Source organism: Ctenopharyngodon idella, chromosome 21 (assembly GCF_019924925.1).
Source record: "Ctenopharyngodon idella isolate HZGC_01 chromosome 21, HZGC01, whole genome shotgun sequence".
NCBI lineage: Eukaryota > Metazoa > Chordata > Actinopteri > Cypriniformes > Xenocyprididae > Ctenopharyngodon > Ctenopharyngodon idella.
In genome coordinates, this window is record NC_067240.1 from 27,181,655 (window position 1) to 27,205,865 (window position 24,211).

Genomic DNA, 24,211 nt, shown 5'->3' on the forward strand with positions numbered 1-24,211 from the left:
TAAATGGAAAACATTCTTTAATCAGTCACATCCAGATGGCGTTAAGTCACTCTGACATTCATTTCTAAGTCATTGCCTCATTCTGCCACATCCAAGCCAACTCAGAAGGGGGTGCATTCATGCTCCAGTGATGAAGTTTCCATTATGGGAGGGACCACAGAGGTTTCTTTGTTGCTCAGATCTGTGTGCATGTAGGTGTAAGTGGAGCGGGGGCAAAGGAAAACCATTGTCTTTGTTCTTCCATTTGGTCAAAAGATGTCCAATATCTCAAGCACATTTACTGTATCACTTATATTCTCTTTACTGTAAGTAAAAAATCTCATTCTTGTTTAAATGAAAATCTATTTGTTAATTAGATTCAGAATAAATGAAAGCAATACAACCCATACTACCATGGCTTACAGTTAAGACTGAATTTTTACAAATTTTCTTTTCATTTTGAGGTGAAATATCACAACATGGACATATCTAGAAAGTTTTTACGAGATCCACCATCTCTACTGTTAGTAGCTTTTGTAGCATAAAAATTTTTTTTTCATTTGTGTGTACATTTATTCTTTACAAGGCTTTATAAAAAATTTTTTCAATGACAGTACAGTCAGTATGTTAGGCTAAATGTATTTTGCTTTAGGTTAAACTGTATTAAAGAACATCTGGACTTAGTCATCCATTTGTTGAAGATATTTTGACTGCCGAAGTATAGATTTCATCCCACAGTGAAGCTCCCCACTTCAGAACAACTAAAGAAAGTCATCTGAGTGGGACGAAATGCATGCCTGGATGCACTTCTACTTGAATATTGTAAAGTGACAAGATGAAAACACAAATGCACCAAATGCAAACCACAAGGAGTGTGATTTGATCATTGATGTCAATCAGTACTGTAATCAGTTATAGATAAAGAGAAGCAGACTGTTTTCACTGATGTATATAGATATTTAGCTTCATTCATCTAATCTTTGGTTTTGTTCTTTAGATCTGGAAAGGTTTGGTCTCCAACTGGAATAGAAGAAAACAAGACAAGTCCATACACCGGAATACTGGAGTCTGAGTCACAGGTATAAAGGGTGTTGGCATAAATTTCAAACCCTCACATTTGATGTTGTCATAGGATACTGTTACAGACAGCTACATTTACATTTTTAATTCAAGGGATTTAGCAGATACTTATCCAGAACAGTTTTATGAATAGCTTTAGCTTCACATGTGAGCATGTTGTGATCAGTTTCATTGCCTAGCAGCAGCTGTTTGCTTCATAGAAATATAAACAACTACACAATGCCGAATTGTCTTTAAATGTACAAAAAACACATTTGAGGACCAAATATATTTTTGCCTTCTGATTGAACTCATTTTAACAACGCTTAATAAACACTGAAACAATGATTTTTTTGTCGTTATTTAATATTAGTTAATGCATTAACTAATTTGAACTAATGGGACCTTGTTTTAAAGTGTTACAGTTGAAATAAAGGCATGGACATGTTTATTTGGCCCTTTAGATATGTCAATAATATATCAGCAGTATACATATCACTTTGAAACAATATGTATAGTGAAAGAGGCTTAAGCCTCTGCCTCAGCAGGATGTCTATGATGAACGGCATTTCCCTAATGAAGTGAACAGACATCATCTATGTCTATTTCTTAGTCTCCACGCCTTCTCAAGCTGAAGAGAGTGATAAACTACAGGTCACAACAATGTAGCACTGACCTGTTCGTAAATTTGTCACTTGACTCTTCAAGTGCCTGCTCAAAGTCAATCTCATGGAGTTTATCTCCAGGAGTCTAAGTCCTGGCCCTACTCCCACTACCTCTTCTGGGAAGCACCGTATGCCTCTAACCGCTATGTAAATCTGATAAGAGAGTGGATCGCAATTAGCCATTTTTTGACCACCTCCACTGTTTGAACCCTTGTTTATCCCTTCCCTTTTAATTTTCCCTTTTAAGCTCTTACTAATTTCTTTGAGAGAGCTTGTTCAATCCTTTACTGGAACCTTGAGAAAGGTTACATAAGGCCACTGGCCTTATGTAATCAAGGCAAAGGGACCAACAATACAATCAGTCTTGAAGATGTGTGAGGAGGACCTCACAGCTTTGGGTCCTCTGACCTGCAAGATGTAATGACCTCCCTAAAGTCCTGCTTAGGCCTCCTCTGTGCACGCCACCTTGATCCTCGGCTCCTCAGAGGGGGGTTGTGGTCTGCCACTCTCGCCTTCTGACTCTCCTGCCAGGAACTAGTCCCAGGCAGTGGGAGACTGCAGACTGAGCTTTCGCCTCTCTGAACCTCTCCACTACCAAATCAACGACAGTACCAAAGATGCACTGGGGCATCAATGTATCCCCTGATAAGTTCAGCTACAGATGCCGCTCCATGGCAACATTAGCAGCCATAGATCTGACAATGGCACAGGCTGTCTGCTTAGCAGCACAGGGCAAGATCTGTGGCCTTACGGAGTTGCAGCCTCAGGTGCCAATCCCTCACCCCCATCCAGGTCCTTCAGGAGGTCGGCCTGATAAGCCTGCAACACCGCCATGGTGTGCAAGGCTCCACCGGCCTGACCTGCCACTGTGTATGCCTTGCCCACCAGCTGCGAGGTGAGGTTGGGGAGAGGTTGCTTACAAGCACCTCTTCTACCTAGGGCATCTTCACATATCCTTAAAATGATTTGACTGCGAGACGAATATGTTTTTTCCCACGATCTCAATAACAAATCATGGAGATCAGAGGACTGCCCTTCTGAAAAATCAAGCATTGCTGGTCACCAGCAAAAGATATGTTTTGTACGCTGGGACCAGCATGGGATGCTGGTTGCTGGGTTTCTGGTCCCCAGCATGGGATACGCTGGTGGACCAACATATGTTGTCTTTTGGGTGCTGCTGTGATCCCAGCAACAAAACTCATGTTACATATCATGTTTCTTAGTGCGCGTTCATATTTAAATAAAGACCAAGACAATTTTCCAAATTAATTTTAATTATTTAATAAAGAAAAATGCATGTTGCTGGTTACGTGTTTACTGTTACGCAGTAAAATCCTCAGTGTTAAACAAACACTGCTCAATTTTCATCTGGTTCCAATCTATAGAGAGTAAAAGTAACACTGAAGCAATGTTGCAATTAGTGAAATAAAGTAGATTCACTCTACAAGTAATGTTTCAAGTATAATTCTTTTAAAATGATGGTGCTTTATATAATGTTATCTAGTGTAAACGATAAATCCCTTTTGACATTTGTACTGGCTACTGTATACAGGCCACCAGGGCACAACCCAGACTTTATCAAAGAATTTGTACTTAGTATTGGCTGGAGATAAATTCTTAATTGCTGGTGATTGTAACATCCACGTAGATAATAAAAAAGATGCATTGAGATGGGCATTTATAGACATTCTAAACTCTATTGGAGTTAGACAACATGTGTCAGGACTTACTGATTGTCGTAATCATACTTTAGACTTTAGATTGTCACATGGAATCGATATTGATGCAGTTGAAATTCTGCAGAAGAACGATGACATCTCAGCTCATTATCTAGTTTTGTGTATACTCCATTTAGCCAAGGCTACAAAATCAACTCCTTGTTACAAATATGGTAGAACTATCACTTCTACCACTAAAGATTGCTTTATAAATAATTTACCTGATATGTCTCAACTTCTCAGCATACCAGATAGCTCTTTTTTATAGCATTTTAGACACAGTTGCTCTTTTGTGCTTAAAAGAGAACAGTCCCGAGCACATTTGCGCCCTAATGAGAGCAGCCCGGAAAATGGAACGCAGCTGGAAGATAACAAAACTAGAGGTATTTCGCATTGCGTGAAAGGATAGTATTTCTACCTACAGAAAGGCCTTAAAAACGGCTAAATCTGCTTACTTTTCAACTTTCAGAAGAAAATGAACATAACCCTAGATATTTATTTGATATAGTGGCTGAATTAATGAGAAATAAAGCATTGTAACAAGGTTTAATGTTCAGAGAAGAAGGCAGGAACCGGCAAACATTCCAAAGTAACTTTAATCATAAAATAAACAAACAACAAAACAAAAGTAAAGCGGCAGCCCCTCATGGACGATTGCCACATAAAAACATAATAAAACACAACATAACATCCAGGCCTGGTCCTCTCTCCTCCTTCACTGTCATCACTCCTCCTTTTATCACTCCGGATCTCTCCTCCGTGAGACTTGAGGCTCCTCGCTCCATTCCCATGGCCCTGCCCTGCTTGCCGTAAGCATCAACTAGTTCAGACATATCTCAACAGCACAGCAGTAATGACTTTATGAATTTATTTACTTACAAGGCTGATACTATCAGAGAGAAAATTACCATGCAGTCTCTGCTACAGTATCACATCGGACAGTGCACTATAGCAATTCCATTCATTCTTTGCTATAGGGAAGGATGAATTGTCTAAACTTAATAAATAATCAAAATCAACATGTATGTTGAGATACTTCCAGAAGTCATAGATCCTTTCTTAATATTATTAATTAATCATTGTCATTAGGATATGTCCCAAAAACTTTCAAGCTGGCTGTTAATAAGCCTCTCATTAAAAACCACAACTTGATTCTAGAGAATTAGTTAACTACAAACCAATTTCGAATCTCCCTTTTCTGTCAAAAATACTTGAAAAGGCAGTATCCTCACAACTATGCTCCTTCTTAGAGAGAAATGAAATCTGCGAGGATTTCCAGTCAGGATTTAGATCATATCATAGTACTGAGATGGCTCAGTACTAGGACCATTGCTGTTCACCCTGCACATGCTACCCTTGGGAGATATCATTAGGAAACTTGGGGTTAGTTTTCACTGTTACGCTGATTATACTCAGCTCTACATTTCTTCACGGCCTGTCGAATCAAACCTATTCGTAAAACTATGACATCACTGTTTTCTGCAGAGCTGCTTTATAGCTCATAACTGATGAACTTTACACAGTTATTGAACTGAAATGAATCAACACTGAACTGACTTCAGCTGAACAATGACACTATTGTCTTTTTAGAGCTGCTTTACAGCAGAATTGAATTCTGTTTTCATCTTTGCTCATTATGTTTCTGTTTATCACTGTAAAGCTGCTTTGAAACAATCTTTATTGTATAAAGCATTATATGAATAAAGGTGATTTGACATTTCTGCCGATCAATCTGGGCAGAGTCTTGCCGTGGCACGGGTCATCACCTGCAACCCATATGCGGGGCCACAGGAGGAGGTGGTAGATACAACATCTGCCTCAACTCCCTCCACATCTAACTCCTCAGAGCTATATCTGGCCAACAACATGTTCTCGACCCCATCAGAAGAGGCCGTAGAGTGGGCTTCCCTGTCCAGATTGAGAGCCTAGCGGGTGAAATCCAAGAAAGGGATGAACCCGACTCATGCCTCCGCTAGCTCCACCTGTGATCCCCTCTATTGAATATTCTGGAGTGCAAAGATGACTTTTTAGCTGGAGCTCTATGGAAATTTGTTTTTGAATTCTTCCATCCTAAACTACATTTTCAACATGAAGCTAAAGTTTTCTTTGTATTCACTCATGTAATGAAAAATAGCATATGTCAGGCCATTTTGTGGCAAATGACACAGATGGTCTCAAATTGTTCTTGGCCCTGACACTGGAATCAGTTGGGCATTGCACAAATCTTCAGTAAAGTCACATTCACATTTGGTGGCTGTGTGTCATAATGTCTATAAAGTGTTTCAGTAATTTCTAGAGCAGATGTGTGCCTCATGCTGAGATGTAAGTCATTGTGGCTTTTGCCATGGCCCCTGGAAAGTATGAATGTTGAAAATCTGTAAGAATAGCGATAGAACAAGTCACGTCATTTCCAATGGAAGTAGACACAGCCAAGTATGTGGTAGAGCCAAAGAATTTTTCAGAGGCTGTATTTTAACCCAGACTGTGTAGGTCAGAGCATAACTGAGGTATTGTTTCATTGCTCGGAATTCTTGTCACCAGCTGTAATATGAGACAGCATTTCTTTTATGAATGGAACAAAATTGCCCATTCCTTAAAGTTGATTACATATGATTCACCAGGCTTTTTACAGCCCTCTTATACAGCCCTAGTTATTATTATTTGTTTGTTTGTTGCCAGTTGCCATTACTCCAGTTTTCAGTCACATGATCCTTCAGAAATCATTCTAATGCAGATTTGCCCAAATGCTCAATTATTATTGATGCTCAATTATTAATAATGATTAACCAATAATGTCAATAATCGTGAATCTAAGATTTTTTTTGTGTTTTATGTTACCAAATATCTCAAATATTTCACATTGTTTGGTGCATTTTGTGTACTGTCACCTATTTTGAATTTAGGTCTTAAATTAAAAAAAAACATTTTTGAATGAATATTTAGTTGCTGGCTCTGTATTATGTGTTTGGAGAGGGAACGGTGATGTTACGGGGTTGATGCTGGGAGTGGGTTGTTTTAGTCTGTCAACAGCAGCCATATGGTTTCCATCATGTCCTCCCTTCAACTTCCCTTGCTGTGTTCAGGTCGATATCAACTTCTATAAATCACGGGTCATTTTCCCACAGCAATCCTTAATTAATAAAAGAAGGTTTGAGGTCAGTTTTGATTCATACAGTTCATTGCTAGCAGTCTGCTGCAGTAGCAAGGCAATTTGGTTGGTTCTGAATGTTCTGGCTCTGTGGGCAGTCACCCAGAACCAAAGGGCATGCTGGGATATCACTGTAAAACAGGTCAGTGAAACCTGATGATGGTCAGAATTTATGAGCAGACACAAACACTCCTCATAAATATTTCCCTGATCTTTCTGTGTTTCTGTTGGGCCCTCACTGGCGATTATGGGGAAACTAGCTTTACCCAGTAAAGTTTACTTTTGGAATGTAATGAGAAACTGTTCTCATTGGTTGTGTTTTGTGTTGAACCCCTTCAGACCTGATATCTTTCATTTCTTTTAATGAAAGATAATTCTTTTCATGCTTGCTAATAGGTCTCTGGACCATTCTGACCCCTGGTGAGGTTAGCTCTTAAGAACCACACTGTTTTTAAACTGTGTTGGAAAGGTGCCTGAAAAGGTTGTCATGTAATTTTTCCCCTGAATGAGAAATATAGTGATAAACGTAGCATGTAAAAGGAGAGTCTGTTTCAACCGCTGCTGCTATTTCAGTGATCCTCTGCATTCACTGTACTGCAAAATAGGTTAAATAAATCAATTTAATGAGACATAAGCCTTATTCAGATTTATTAAATAACAAAACTGTGAGCTTATATTGTGAAAATTTATGTTTAAAAAGGTAGAGAGATACAAATGAATGGTTTTCAATGTTAGACTACAAAACTGGCACTTTTATAAGCTATACACCAGATGTGTAGACTAGTAAATCTGCCATTTTTATTGCAGTTACACCCATTTGTGGCAGACATGTGAACTAAAGAAGCATGCATCTACGTTTCCTTTCCAGCAAAGGTCAGAACAGATATTATTTCTAAATATTATCATTATTATGTGCTTTAGATAACCATAACTAATGTTTCTATTCATTTCAGTAGTAATCAGATAGTGGTTGAATCACTGACCAAATAAAACAAACAATGTTTATAAAACAGCAAATGTTTATAATTGACGATAAATGATCAGGAGGAACCAATTTTGCCACAGTCTGCAAATTTGTGGCCTTTGACCTAATTTGGACTGCTTTTCGAAGATTTATTTTTGTTTAGTATTGTAGCCATATTGGCTCCATGCTGTTCAGAGATTTTTTGAAGGTTCCATAGGATTGCTGGAATTCCACATGTGACAGGATCTTACCTCATCCTCATGTTAATTATAAAAAAATAAGCAAAGATGGTCAGAATTGTCAAACACAATAAATAAATAAATGACATTTAAATAAATAACTTTAAACATTGCTGTTATACACTATCCTCTTCTCTTGGAAGCAAGAAATCATTGTATTGTAGCTTTAACAAATACAGACATCCACCAAAATAACTCTGGTGGTAAAGAGAAAAAAACATGTTGAATCAAAGCTCATCACAAGTAGCTTTTCCACAAGCTGAAGTAAATACTAATGTATGCTTATGGGCAGGGCTTGACATTAACACCCACCAACCCGACAAATGTGGGTGAATTTCGCAGTGTCATGTAACACAGTCACTCCTGCTAGCTACTTTGGCGGGTTGAATATTATATATAATATATACATTTTTTCAGTGACTCACTCATTTCATTTGCTCTGGATGAATATTGTTGGTGTTACAGGGTTTGAATTTCGGCGTGGGATTGCGTTCCCGCAGATTTTGTTCTCACGCCAAAAGTGTGCCACATAAAGCTGCCTCTTAGTACTAAATTGAGTTCTTTTTTTTTCGCTGCTTATTGCGCTTAAACAGTCAAATACACAAAAAAATAATGTCAAAATGCTGGTCTTGGTGAGTATTCACATAAACACAGTCAGTTATGTTTTTAAGTAAGCGTAAACAGTTGAGAAAGTAAACGCATGTGTAACAGTATAATGGATCCGTGCGTCAGGTCTTAAAGTGACAGCAGCCTAATAAACCTGCCAAATTATGAAATAATATTAAAAATATCTATATGGCAGTTTTTTCCTATGGTAGCAATGTCAGAATTGTGGCCAGTGAAAATGCTGAGTGGCTAGCAACTTTGGAAAACCAGTAGCCACAATGGCTGGTGAGCAAAAAAGTTAATGTCAAGCCCTGCTAATGTACATTTATAAATCAGTGACACCTGTTTGATTCTCAGTAATCTCAACGTTACAAACGAGTGGATGAAGTTTGTTTATTTTTTTTATCCCTTATTATTTCAAGCTGATCTTTATCAGTTTGAGCTGCGGATTGTTTTGTAACCCTGTCACAATGTAATACAGCTTTGCGTAGAGGCTGTTTTTGAAGGATGAGGGTAAAACAAACACAAAACTACAGCTCATGTTCTGTATTTCATTTCATATTCAATGAGGGCATTTACAAAGATACTGGTGCAAAAGAATTCTGTTTTCTAACATCATGAGTAGAAGTCAAGGGAACAAAAAATGATAAACGTGTATGATATGAACCTATTAAAGCAGTCATATTACTCGCACATCATGTTGCTAACTAGGAGAACAGCTGGCTTCTGTCCACTCAAAGATGAGAAATCCAATAAAAAGCTTGTCTTGTTGCCCAAACTGACATTTTGAACTGTAATACAGAGTGATATGAGATCGTTTTCATTGACACAAGGCTAAAAACAACAGAAAACAGAACCTCTTCCTTAAAGGGATGAAAATATGGTTTGCAGACTTATCCTTCTGCCTCCTGCAGTGGGGCTGAAGTACAGAGAACTGCTTAGATGGCACATTTTGACTTGTGTGAACACTTATTCCTCACCCAAAAATGAAAATTGTGTCATTATTTATTCACCCTCTGGTCTTTCCAAACCCATATACTGTTATTTTTTTCTTGGAACACAGTAAGATAAGCCACACATTTTGGAAATGACTTCTGAGGGTTGATTTCAGACTTATTTTCTTCATTTATCTCTCGATTCCCAATGCTTTGGAATCAAAGAATCTACTGTCCCGTGATGATGCCAATCAGAAGACTTCTAGAGTTGCACCAATATCCAGTTAAGCATGCATCCGTGTTGAATAAAATAAAAAAAATCTTACTTAACCCACATTTTTCATTATAGTGTATCGATTTCCACAAAAATATGAAGCAGCACAACTGAAATGTTTCTTGAGCAGCAAATCAACATATTAGAATGATTTCCGAAGGATCATGTGACACTGAAGACTGAAGAGTAATGATGCTGAAAATTCAGCTTAGATATGTTCAAATAGAAAACAGTTATTTTAAATTGTAATAATATTCCATAATATTACCTTTTTACTAAAAAGTTAGTCTATAAATGCAGCCTTGGTGACCAAAAGAGACTTCTTTCATTAAAAAGATCTTAATTATTCCAAATTTTGACTACTAGAGTATGAAATCAACAGTACATCTCTCCCAAAATGGTGTCTTAATATTTAAATAGAAAATTTGTTGACATTTGCCTGGTTTATTCTGTTTAACTAACTATTTAACAAAACATCTGCGAAGGATAACACAAATAAGTTGCATTAAATGACTGCTGATGTCATAAAATGGCTGCTACAACTTATAATCAAAAGCTGAGCTGACCAGAGACGAATATGTATGATGGGAATTTGTGAGCAACAGTAAATATTTACATATTTCTGAGTAAGCTGTTTATTGAGAGCATGTCAGATCTGTAAACCTGTCAAAGGCTGTTTTATTGTTCCAATCAAAGTCATCACAAGTCGGATGGGATTAGCTTTTAGTTGAAACACAGTGGATAGTTTACTCCGGAATTTTTAGTGAAGAGAATCGGATGGGATTCTAATCACAAAGTACTACTTTTTTTCTTTTTACAGACCTTCCGACCAATCAGCAGTGGCTATAGCCCCACTCCCAAGAGTCCATCCCCCAAGAGTCCCATTACAGGCGGTGTGCCGTACAATAATGGCAACTCGAGACCTATGTACAACAATCCAGCCGGACTGTATTCACACAATAACGGCAATGGTGCCCTGCCCAAGCAGATGGCAGGCCTCAGCCTGGGCTCTCCTCACAGGTGTGCCATTTTACAGTTTTTCACACATGCCCAAGAATAACATCATTTTTCTTTGGAATAACAATTAGACCTGGAACGCAAGGTAAATAGGGTCAATTCTGATTTCATTTTAACTGTACACAGCTAAACTCTAGCCAACACAAACTACACCGGTTTTGCAATGGTACAGCTGCCAGAAACTGATATTTATGATGCTCACAAGGCTGTGAAAAACATAGTGATTTATCAAGGAAGCGATCTTGAGGATCTTTCCCATGTTGGAAATCTACAGTGCAGGTCCTGTCTTCACTCAGAGCACTTGCACACAACAATAAACATTTCAGACTGAAATATGTTACAGCTCTTCATACATATTGTTATGTAAAAAGGAGTTCATGAGTTCACCGAAGCACTGAATTGGATAGTGACTGGAAGAAGTGAACAGTATTCAGGGAACATCTGCTGTGCTGATATTTGCAGAACACCCTTGAGTTTTCTGAAGCACTCGTGTATTTGGATGTTAGATAAAGGTTATCGAGAACCATTTGGTTGCTTGTAAAACTCGCTGTTTACTTTGAAGATGACAAATGCGCTGTTTATGAATTCCTCCTGTACGTGAGGTAGAAGTTGTCATAACACTGATCACTCTAATGGAAACTTCCAACATGAAAATCCTTCGAAGTATCTGCTGTGTACTTGGGGAATCAGTTCCTTCAAAGATCTTAACACATAACACCAGTCAAAATAGTTTGGACATGTCTACTCATTCTTTATTATTAGAGAAATTCTTGTTAAGCTGTAATTTGCAAAATGAATATGACCTTTAGAAATATGCTCTGGTCAATTCAGTGCATTTAAAGTGCATTAAATATAACTTGATTATTTACACAATGTCATGAACATTAATACGATCTAAGTTGACCCGTCAATGTCGTTATTATTATATTGATTGCTGTAATTTTATTAAACAAGATGAAAAGAAATTCATCAAATCTATTGATAATACTCACTTATGGTTCTCCTATTATTTTCATATTATAAATGATGTCTAGGTGGATCTGACGTTTAAAGAAATATTACAAAAGTACTAACTAGTGATCAACAGATATTGATTTTTTTTAAAGGCTGATATAAAGTCGATATACACTGCCCAGCCAAAAAAAAGTCTGTTTGGATTTAAATAGGCAAATACTTAAGATGGATGGATCATTATTGCAGTGATTATTACACAGTAAATTCCCCGGTGTTACATTCACACCGTTCGGTGTTCATATGGGAACCACCAGCAGAGTGATAAAGTAACACTGAAGCAGATACTTAAGTGACTAATTGAGTGTTGATTGTTCGATTATTGAAGACACCTGATGATAACGAGCAGAATCACTGAAGGAAAGAGAAACACAAGGACTACAACTTCCAGCTGTGACTTCCATCCACAGCCTTAAATGAAATCAACTGAAAATTCATTAAATCTCTCTTATTACTAACTAGACTTTATTTCTGTCATTTGTCTACAGATCTTTTTGAGAAGTAACAGAGGTTTAGATGTCATTAGTGATTTTTTTATTGAAAATCACTATTATGGTGATCAGTGTTTCCTTTAGTTTGGTAGTTTGACTCTTTGCTTTTCATGTCAGTTTGTGGTCTTTGTAACAGTGCTTATACTAAATCATATTTTGCTACAAAGGAAGTCATTAACAAAGATGATCAGGTAATATATTTTTCATCAGATTGCACACGTTTTATGCAGGATATAAAAAGATCTAATAGCTAAATTTCCAAGGTTTGTTACATTAAATGTTGATTAGATATTCAAACACTTGTTTAAATGATATAAATGCATATTTGCTAGATGAGAAATATTATTACTTTCTTTGTTTAACTGCTCTGTCTAATAATTTACTAGAAAGAACTCTTAAACAGAAACAGTAAACTAGAATTAGAGCTTGGATGCTCAGGCGCCACAGTATTAAACTCATGACTCCCAGCATACAAGCTCCCATAAAAGTATTTCAAAATATAAGTCCTGCTTCTGACACATCGGCCCCACAGAGAAAGTTACCGACTGATGTTTAAAAATGCTAAAATGTTGCACTTGGTGATATATATTGGTCAATCACTAGTACTGTTTGGAAAGTGATACCTGGAATATTTCTTCATGCCAGCAATAACTAAAACCTAAAAGTGGTTAAACATCTGAAATTCACTCCTATTTGCACTTGAGTGTTATACTGTGATAAAAGAATGCTAAGTAATAAATAAGATTTCCAACATTAACATCTGCAAGTTAAGTACAAGATTCAGCTTTACCGTGTCTACTTTTGACTGGTAGTGTAAGTGTGTATCTGAATATTTGTAACAAATGTGTAATTTTAAACCAATTATTTTGGCTTCCATTCCTTCTTTTATAAATAACTTGATGCACTGAGAAAGTGTTTTGTTCAGTATGAAAGCATATGGCAATAGCAGATTTTTTATGGAAGAGAAAGAGATCTAGATATGTTTTCCTTTCAGTTTCAGCCCTGAACCACCACTGAACTCATCAGGCAACCCCAATGGCTTCGACACACAGTCAGACGTCTACAGGATGCTTCAGGACTACGAGGAACCTGTGTCAGCTCCCAAACAATCTGGCTCCTTTAAATACCTGCAGGGAATCCTGGAAGCTGAGGATGGGGGTCAGTTTTACTTATTTATTTCTCTCTCAGAATGTATGTTGGAATTGTTAATTATCGATAATTGTCAGTTTGTGTATGATCAAACCGACAATACAATGATTATCTCCACAGTATGTTCAGAGGAAACAATAACATAACAATGATGCAGCGTTTTATCACAGTACATCTCTATTTGCTTGTTATTAGAAATGCTACGCCATTTCAAAAATTGTCACACTACTGAAAAATGTATTCAGTAAATGCACTGTCCTGGATTCTGGATTATTTGGTCCAGATTGCTCTGTTGTCTCTTGGAGGCTAAAATCCCTTTAAAATGTTGTGCTTTGTGTCATATAATCCCATGGAGAGGCTTCTAGACTATGGTACACTTACGCCTTGCCATCTCTCGCACATTAAATTGAATCCCCATGGAGCCACAGGGATCAAGGATCAAGTGTTTAAGTGTGTAATTAGTGGTATTCGTTGACAGGTTTGGAGTGGTAACCTGTCCCAGCAGTTCTTGGGAATAACGCGGAGTTAATGATCTCACTTTGGCACAACAACAATCAGATGAAGGAGGCGGGCACTGTTGTAACATTTACGGGTAATTTTTTATCCGGATGTTTCCTCATTCAGCAGCAGGATGGTTTTCTCCACTGAGCTCATGCTACGCCAACCCTGGCTTTAGGCTCAGCATGAAGCAGAGAAGATAGGAGGCGGCCTTGGCAGCTGTGCTCCATACTTGGCCATATGGCTCTGTCCCAACCGTGCCCTAAGGCTAACACACACCCGTGATTTTCAGCTATGTCTGCATGGAGAATAGTATCTGATTGAAGTGTGAAGGACATTAATTCCGGCCATCTCTTGTTCCAGGGACAGCTGCTAAGCGCTTATTTTAAGAGATTTCTCTGTTTGGGGCTAAACAAGGCCTCTTGGAAAGTCAGAAGTAGCTGTTCAAAGCAATAGTTTGCACAAAAGTTACAATTCTCTTACTTACAATTTAATCACCCCCAAGTCACTCGGTCGCATTGAACACAAAATGAGAATTTTTCAAAGAATGTTCTCTGATGAATAGGTTTGTGAGTGAATTAGTGGAACAGCATAATTTAATGCAGGAAGTGGAAAGACAAAGTTGGTGGGGACGTTTTGGAGAAAAGAAGAGCAACAATTAACTTTGGGAGTCCAGTAATTAACAGTGATTAAACCTTATTTAGGCCAGTGGTGGACAACTCTGGTTCTCGAGATCCGTGCTGCAGAGCTGAGCTCCAACCCTGATCAAACACACTTGAAGAAGCTAATCAAGAGGGGCTTTCACACTGGGTAGTTATAGGAACTTAGGCCTAGTCCACACGTACATGGGTATTTTTATAAACAGAGTTTTCTCGTTCACACAAGCAAGGTTTAAAAAAAATCTCCATCCACATGAAACTGCAAAAACACACTATGAAGCGCTGTCAAGAGCATGCTAAACCAACAGGTGGCGATATAACCCTAACCGTAAAACCACGTTGGCCAATCAGAAGCCTGAAAAAAGGTTATTTGTATATTATTGGAATGTAAATGTGTAACAGTGGGTGAATTGTATCTAAAACAAAGAACGATAATTTAGGGAATTCACTCCCACGTTTAAATGCGGCTGTCACTCCTGAACAAGTTACATTCTGAAACAAGTAGTAACAATTAAAAAAATGACGAAAATCCAAATTAATTAGTAGTTATTAGCAACAATATTTCGGCTAAGTCCACCATTGACTCACCTCATGTAAAGAAAGGAGACAGCGGCGCACAATCTGACGTCAAACAGAGGAGATAACAGTGCACCCTCTGATGTCACAAGCCAAAATCTCCAGTTTCACTGGCTACACGACAACACTGCGACCGGAGTCCGGGAAATCTTCACCCTGCCAGGAGTTTTCAAAAACGTTCTGTTTCACTGACCTGATACTGCGTTTGCGTGTGGACGAACGGCCATTTTGAAAATACCCGTGTTCGTGTGGACAGGGCCTTAGTTATAGGAACTAGCCACTAGGGTGGTTCACCGAGAACGAAATGTTCCAATAGGGCCGTTTTCCTGGTTGTAATCGCACCACCAGTAGTAGTAACTCTGAAGTTACGTAAGCCGCGCTTGTTGTTGTGACTTTTATTTTGACGGCGCTGAGATCGCCAGAGCCCGAGCACACAGCTCTCCCATTCTCCGCCTTCATTAGTTTACGATCTGTTTAGCAGTTCAATGAAATACAATATAGATAAAACTTTTATACAAAGTAAACTGTATGAAAAAGTATCAGCGTTGATGCCCAATGTCGCTAGCTGAGCAGAAATACATAATCATGTTTTGATTCGGTCCCTTTAAAGTCTTGTTGGATTTTCTCCTTAGGGTAACGGTTGAGAGGTCCATCTATCACTGTTTCCCATGTTCGTAGAGTTAGTTCGTGGCGTAAATATGTTGGCTATAAACTGTGTGTGTAAATAGCTTTTTTAAAAATGGCGGGTGCTGGTGTTTCGCGTACGTTCGGCCAATCATTGACACTTACGTTATTGGTAGTTCATATGTGCTGGGTTAGACCCTACTCTGAAGCAGGAGAAAATTTAGTTCCCCCAAAAATTAAAATCATTCCCAGTTCCTGTGGTGCAACTTTGTGTACCATAGTCCTGTGGTGTATTCAGCCCTGCTCCTGGAGGACCACTTCCCTGCAGAGTTTCGCTTCAGCACACATGCCTGGAAATTTCTAGCAAAAATATTCTTAATATGAGTGCAATTTTCTGAGGGCGATGGGGGATTTCACTGCCTCTTCTTTCGAAATCCTCTATTCTGTTTGTTCATTTTTCTTCTCTGGAAGAGATGCATTTTATCCCCACATATCCCAAAGCAACATTTTAATAAGCAAATACATTTTATCAGTTCTTGCTTTCCCTGGGAATCGAGCCCAAGACACTAGTGTTGCAAGTGCTGTGCTGTGCTGTACTGTTTGAGCTACAGGAAGGCTTTTTTGTTACAGATTTTATTTTCAGCATTGCAAGCAGCCTAGTAAAATGTGCACAACACTATGACTTATCCTGGACTAAGATGAAATAAAGATAATACCAGTGCTGGTCATAGACTTCTGGGGGCCCTAAGCAGTGCGCTCATAAAAACCCCAAAATGACCCCTAACTCCTTAATCTGTTTTTTCAGAGCAAAACTTTTTGTTGACAAAACTCCATAAAATGGTTTTAAAAGTTGTAAGTTGTGAAAACTGCGTGATCTAGTACCTTTATACGGTGTGTGCCATTGTAAAGACTGTAAGTCTATCCTTCACAGCCTCATTTTCATCTGCGTTAAATTCAATATGGCATATAACCTGACTAAGGTCTATAGGATTGGACACCACTGGGTTAAATGAATGATTCAATGACTCATTGAATCATTCATTTATAACCTTTTTGGTGCATGGATTTAAAGGTGTAAAATCATAGTATCTGCAACTTCTTGATCTAAGCAGGAACATGTCACACACTAGAGGAGTGTTGGATACTTGATGCGCTACGAGTTGGCTTCAGACTGGGGCTTTTTGTTCCAGAGCTTCGTTCTAGTAAATAACACGGATGCTCTATTTCTGAAAGGCCTCTTTGGTGTTGAACCATAGTGTGTGCAGTCTTGATGTAGTCAAAGCTGTTACAACAAAAGAAGAATACTTGGTTTTCATTCTGATATCTTCTTATCTTAGTACAGTAGCTGATCAATGGAAATGAATATATAATATTCTGTGCCCTTGACTGCAGTTTATTTTATTTTCAGGGGTCTCACCGGTGGACAGACATGGGGTAAGAGGCTTGCGTTCCCCTGTCAAATCCCCCGTGCCAAAGCTGGGCAGCCCCATAACGGCTCCTCTGGCGCCCATCGCCGGCTTACAGAAGCTGCCTCAGTGCACACGCTGCGGAAATGGCATTGTGTAAGTGCGATGTATTGCTGCTTAAGAATGTGTTTAAATTTATAGCAATATTTGCTGAGGAAAGCCCCAAAATCAAGACGCTATATTATATTGAATAGACATTAGAAGCCAGTATATGTTTGTTTTATTATCTTTGAACTTAAGCCAGTAAGTAGTATCTTGCAGTAAATTAAAGACTTTAACAGTACACAACTAGGGATGCACCGATATGAAAATTTGACCAATACCGATAACCGATAATTCTTTATATTTGAAAGCCGATAACCGATATATTGGCCGATAAATCTAAATCAAATTTTTATATAATTTTTGAGAGCCTGATTACAAAAACAATAGTCTCACCATTAAAAGCCATGTCCCAAACACACAATTATAATTTTATGTAGCCTATATGACAGACTTGCACTGTACTTAACTGTATTTTCCTTTTTGAAGTGACTCCAATCATATTTCAAGCAATTCAAAACCATCATGGTGAACACTAGTGCGCATCTGAAGTGTCTCAGCTGGAGGAAATAATCCATTATTTATCGGCTTTAATATATCGGACAAATTTTCATTAAAATGAACATATATCAGCCGATACCGATATTGTGGCCGATACGTTGTGCATCATTATACACAACAACAGTGACAAGTTCATAGAATACGTAATTGTTAAATAAAGCCAGACCTGCTCCAGCATGTGGTCCCTCCTGCTGCACAGGTGTTCCAGATAATACTGTAAGTCACTCTATTGCTCTTGGCACTTTCCCACAGGAAAAATAAGTACACAGTGATGTCATTTGATAAGAAAGTTCCACAGAAGAGTGAAACAATGTGTCCATTGTCAATGTTGTTGATAGATATTATAGGCTCCAAATATGTACCCGTTTATAGAGGAGGTGAATTAGTGATAAGAGATGATCCAATCAGCCGTCAGGTTCACATAAAAGACGTCTGTGCAGAGCAGTAGCTTTTTATTTTATATCATAGTTGGGTCATGTCATTTCAGATTAGCCCATTTATTGTTTGCTTGGTTACTGACCAAACATTACCTGCTAATCCTACTTTATAGTAATTGTTGCTGACCACCATTTTATCATACACGGCTGTTCTCTTTTAAAGGTCTGTGCATGGAAGCCTGTGGTATTAGGATCATTTTTACAGAATTTACTCATAAAATGTAGTAAAACATTTTTGCAGAGGCACATGGCACTGAAAAAAAGTTAAACAACCGTGTCATTTAGGAGTCATAAACTGATTTTTTTTTTTCATTCTCTGAGGTCCGCTTATAATGTCATCAAGATTTTTACATTAAAAAAACATCCTAATTTAGAATAGGCTACTTTATCTCTTGTTTTTGACCCTCTTTTTAGAACATAATGTTTTGATTAATTTGATTAATTTTGATTAATTTTCAACATCCCCGCCATTACACATGTGGAATTGTTTTGAAAACTTCCAATGTTGAAAAATATCTTGTTACATAGTTGAAACATTTGCCAACAATGTGAAATATTTATGCGTATTTAACCTATTTAACCCTGGCTTAAATCAAAACAATAACAAAAGCAGCTTTCTTCAGAATCCCATAATCCAACGCATTAACCCCATAAATGCCGAAGCAAAGTAAAGAACAGCAAATACAGTGTTGAGACAATGTAGTCGCCACTGCATCATCTTTTATTTTCAGTCTCTCTGAAAAGCCTGCGTCAAACTGTGTCATTTAAAAACGAATCTGCAGTAAAATGAAACAAATAAATAAACAACTTTTAAATTTACATCTGAGTTACTTTTACCTTTTTTCCCATTTATTGACTGACAGCTTTCCTGTCGCCATGTTGAGAGAAATCAGGAGTAAGTTCAGAGGTGTTGTGTGCACTTTGTAAACATGATGGTTATTGTAGTTCTAATCTAGACTAAATGTAAACATGCATTTACTCATTACCGATCGGCCATGACGGTGGCGCTATAGTGGTCAAAAGTATGGAATGGCTCCTGAACCATTCAATTGTCTTATATTGTTGGAATCCTTGGCTCAAGACGGACAAAATGCATGCCGCTCGTCATTCAGGCGAAATGTTCAGGTATTTTGGATTTTATTGAAAATCCTACTTTTGCGAACTACCTGAACCTACTTGAACTTTACCCTTTGGATAGCTATAACAGGGTCATTTAGAAAAGGGGCGTGACCAAGTGCACACAAAAGCCTATAACTCCAAAAAGGAAACTCGGAACTTCACCAAATTAGGTGAGCATGTGCAGCATATGACTCTAAAGAAGCATGCCAACTTTTATGAAGATCGGACCATAGCTGGCGCTATAACTGTTAAAAAGCTTTAAAAACCATATATTTCCTGTGGTAAACTGCCTATATTGGCTGTAAATGGTCTTTTCCTTCTATGATTTAAGTGGTTACATGCTTGCTAAATAAAACAATACTTTTTTACGCATTGGCGTAAAGGCCTTAAAACGCTTGAACCCCAATAATTGCTGCTTGCTGGCTATATTTTATTTTACTTTTGGTGTGAAAGGGCCTTTACATTTGCCAATATATAACTTTTTTGTTATTAAAAAAACAAACAAGCAAGCCCAGGTGGGAAAAGGTAACGCAAATGTAATGTAATGCATTACTGACCATAAAAAGTAATTAGTAATTAGTTACTTTTTTAGGATTTTTTTGTATTACTTTTAAAAGTAACTTTCCCCAACACTGATGCACCAAATCATTAAATGTAACCTCTTGTTGAAAATGGTATAAAACATTTTTCAAAACCATATGAAACCAACATAAATACAAATAGTAAATTTCTAAAAAATGGCTTTTTTTAAAAAAAAAAAAAAAAGATTTGTCCATTTCTTTATCTTAGATTTACCATTGACCCAATTACCAAATGAAGTGACAATAAAAGCCCATAACACTAAATATTAATAAATGACATTTAACAGATGTCTTCTAATTGTTTTAACACAGGGGAACCATTGTGAAGGCCAGAGACAAGCTCTATCATCCCGACTGCTTCATGTGTGATGACTGTGGGCTGAATCTAAAGCAGAGAGGATATTTCTTCATCGATGAGAATCTGTATTGCGAGACCCACGCCAAGGCTCGTGTGCAGCCTCCTGAGGGCTATGACGTGGTGGCCGTGTACCCCAACTCCAAAGTGGAACTGGTCTAAGCATACACACTCTTTAACCCAACACACACACACAGGTTTTCGTTGAGGAATCAGCTTGGCGAAGTGGAAATGAGAATAACAAACTGACATTTCTCCTGAAGCTCTTTTTCAGTCCCTGCTCAACTTTATCCTGGACTCACGTTCTGTAGTTTGTTAACCTGCAGTTAACCTCGTGCTGAAATCGAGCAGCTGTTTTCTAGGTCAGCAGCACTTTTTCCTAGGTTAGGCAGCCTTTCTAACATTCTTACAGAGCAGTTCTGGTGTTGCTTTAAGAAGAAAGTTTGAAATGTAAGATAACTGAATAGACAAAACAACATGGCCCAGAAGAACATCTGTTCAGTGGCACACCAGCCATTTATTTTTCTGAATGCTGTGGTGAACTGAGGTGCTCAAAAAGGCCACGAAGAATGTCTCAAGCCATGTGGAAAATGGAAATGGTACTCATTTATTCAGAAAGTTTGGGACGGTATGTTTATTCTTTGGCTAAGAAGCCAAGCTGTGTGTTTTTTTGTCGATGAGCTAGCTTCCATCACCACATCCAGCTTTATCTTTGTCGTAAACTGAAGAAAAGGAGGAAAACTGCTTTCATGAATTTCATTTAATTGCCTTTGAGCAGATTTAAGCTTGAAACATGCTAAATGCAAGTATGTGAATGCGATTTGACATGCAATTGCTTTCCTAAAAGTGTCAAAACACGATTTCTATTGCAATTATTCAGAGAAAAATGTCCATAGAAGCTTTTTTTCTTTCACATCAACTACCATCATGGTAAAGCAACAGTTTTAAGAGCATCTTGCTGAATCAGCGGCCACACATACCACCTTATATAATATCTTCTTTTGCCTATTAGTTTTCTGTTTAAAGCTAGCTACCTGAAAACATTTGGTTTAATGGCACAGACATTTCTAGGTGACTGTATCACAAGTACTGATGTTGTTACCACCACAGTAATGCAGAAATGCATTTTATGTTGAAGAGTTGAAATGTGTTGGCCAAGCATTTGTGACTGCGTTTGCATATTTGTGTACAGTCGGGGGAGAGTGGGGTAAGATGAGCCATTTTTTACTTATGTGGTCCGCAAGATGAGAGAAAATTAGGCGGAAGTACAATGAAAGTATCTAAAGTAATTTTTCAGGATGTTTCCTATCATTTTAAATGATCAGAATGCATCTATGACAAAGGGTTTGAAAAATATGGCTTCTTATAAAAAGTGTTCCTGTGGCTCAATTTACCCCAGGTTAGGGGTAAGTTGATCCGAGTCAGTGGGTAAGTTGCACCATCTGGGTGTAAACTGATCATCTAACTGAATCTGAATCAAAGTCATGTGAAATTTAACTTCAGTGCCTTGTGGTGGGGTAAATTAAAACAATGGCTCAATTTACCCCACAGATTTGGCTCACTTTGCCCCATAGCTGCCATTTTGGACAACATTAGCTAGCTTACCAATTCAGTCTAATATTTATCTATATGATTTGCATGGTTTTATAACATTACTAAATCACCAGTATGCATCATAAATATTTTTAGACCTGGATTAATTTGCTTTAACAACAGCCATTACATCTTTTATGCTGAGAATTTTACTTTTACAAGCCAAAAAATGTTTTTAAAGTAAATGGGTGCCTTCCACTCCTCCCATGTGCTTTTCCTTTTCACAATCTGGCAGAAATGATGGGTGGTTCCAAAATTTATGGTCACATGACAATACAAGTGTACGGTTTGCCGAGATACAGCACTGGCTCATCTTACCCCACTCTCCCCCTATGTAATTTAAACTAGATTTATTTTGATGGTGTGGATGACTTCTTCATGTAAAACAAAACCAGAATAGTAAAGTAGATATTCTTTTTTTTTTTTTTTTGGCTTTTCTTTATCTGGTGACGCTTTTGTAAATTCTGTTTAAAAAAAAAAAAGAGAGAGAAATGTTTGTTTTTCTAGTTTCTTATGAATGAGATATATGTGTGGGTTTTGAAAACGATTAACACATAACTACTTTGTTGTATTAAGAGTCTTCTGTAAATAATTTGAATGCTAACAGTTCATCTTTTAAAATAATGACAGCGAATGGAAAAGCGAAAACAGAAAAGGAATTCTTTTTTCTTCTTTTTTTGAGCAAGGAGTTACTTGTCATTCCAAACGTTCTTTTTTCTGTGGAACACAAAGAAATAATTCTCATTCTAGAAAGTATTATAACAGTAGTCCATTAGACTGCAAGTCTTCTGAAGCCATATGATAATGTTGTGTGAGGAACAGACCAAAATTGAAGCCAATATTGTGTTGGGGTCAGTTTGACTCGCATTTGATTTTCAAGCTTCTTGAAACACTGGTTAAGCTATTTATTTCTTTTTTAAGTGATGTGACAATTTCTTATTTAGGGTCATGAATGTTGCAAAGTTTTGACACAGATGTGTTTTGGAAAGACTGTACAAATTTCAGTTCCCAATTGGTTTCTATGCAATTTGCCAAAAAGCAACAATTTTAATAACAGCAAAGAATCAGGTAAAAAGAATTCCTTTATTTGAATATGAACACTAGATTTTTTAAAATACAGAAGAACTTATGAAATTTAAGACTTGAAGTTGACTCAAAATTAGAGGCTTATCTTATGAATCATCCAAGGAAAATTCACTGTTTTTTTCTTCAATTTCAGTTTCTCATTAAAAAAAAATCTGGATGTTTTCTGGTTTACTGAAAAGTATGCGAAACCCATTTCACCCTCACAATGGTTTGAGAACCAAAAACAACAAAAAGACAGAGGCTATTTACACTCATGTACAAATAATGTTAGATACTATGTATGTTTTAAACATAAAATATGGGGTCAAATTTAAATATATGGAACATATTTTATATTATATATTTTTTTAATCTCTAATAAGCTACAATAGAGTTTTTTTTCTGTTGCATGAATCTTTAGTGTTTCTTATAGTGTCAATCAAGTGTGCCACACAAGTCCTCAAAAGTGAAGCTAAAGTGTCTCGATCACCCCCAGGTGGTTGGTCCCAGTATAGGTCATAAACCCCGCCCTCTCCATGTAATTTAATGAGACGCGAGACAAACTAAACAGTTCAGTTACACTTCAAATAATTTTGGTTTCTGTCATTTTATGTAGTTTTTATCATGCTGGTGTAAGTTCAAATGTTTTTTTTTTTTTTAAATAAGTTTGGTTTTAGTTAGTTATTTGATGCTATAAAAACAGGGGTGTGACATCATGATTGACAGCTGTGACTGACAGCTTCTCTGAGCAAAGTAGTCACTGAGGCACCAGCGGGATCTTTGGGAGGAGATTGGAGCTTTAACTTTAATTTCTACATTTCCAGAACTGTTTATTTCACACCGACATAATGAGTTACTGTTCTGCTGTAAACTGTACTAAACGATTCTGCGGGAGTGTGGGTGAGGCCTTGATACCACTCAGGTCCCGAATCAGCACAAGATGTCAGCACCATATTTGGACATCGGCGGCTTCGCTTTTCTACAGTGGAAGAGAGTGCAGATGCGTAGTCCATATTTGTTTTACAGTCAATGGTGTCAATTTGACCCCAACACAAATGGTGTATCCAGATTTTAACATAACAAGAGGGTCAGGTTATTCATTAAAAATGTTTCTTCTGCTAAAAATATCTTCCCTCAAGATGCATTGCATCAAACATCTCTGTTGTTCTCCTCATGTGTCTTGAGATCGGTCATCAACAGACTTGGAAATAATGTCTGGAATGCCGCTCAAAGTTGGACATCCAGCCTGTGAACCTTAGAGAGACGTGTCATTTGACATCACTTCCAAGATGGTGGCAAATCCTGCTTCCAATGAGCATAGCGTGGAGCTGCCTTATGTCAAACATTTACTGACGTTAGATATTGAGTTTATATAATAAT

The 24,211-nt window shown here is 37.6% G+C and overlaps 1 protein-coding gene across 2 annotated transcripts in view; it reads left to right on the forward strand.

Moving 5' to 3' along the window:
• The window catches only part of pdlim4 (PDZ and LIM domain 4), a 44,638-nt gene extending 21,629 nt beyond the window's left edge, over positions 1 to 23,009 (forward strand). Inside the window, exons 1-6 of one of the 2 annotated variants that reach the window (XM_051877925.1) lie at positions 143 to 305; positions 977 to 1,058; positions 10,408 to 10,607; positions 13,101 to 13,264; positions 17,021 to 17,174; positions 20,131 to 23,009. In XM_051877925.1, coding sequence (XP_051733885.1) covers positions 256 to 305; positions 977 to 1,058; positions 10,408 to 10,607; positions 13,101 to 13,264; positions 17,021 to 17,174; positions 20,131 to 20,335 — 855 coding nt within the window. In that variant the 5' untranslated portion in view covers positions 143 to 255 and the 3' untranslated portion in view covers positions 20,336 to 23,009. Of the gene's footprint in view, positions 1 to 142; positions 306 to 976; positions 1,059 to 10,407; positions 10,608 to 13,100; positions 13,265 to 17,020; positions 17,175 to 20,130 lie in introns of those variants that run through there. The other variant, XM_051877924.1, reaches the window with a different exon arrangement.
• The last annotated feature ends 1,202 nt before the right edge of the window (positions 23,010 to 24,211 follow it).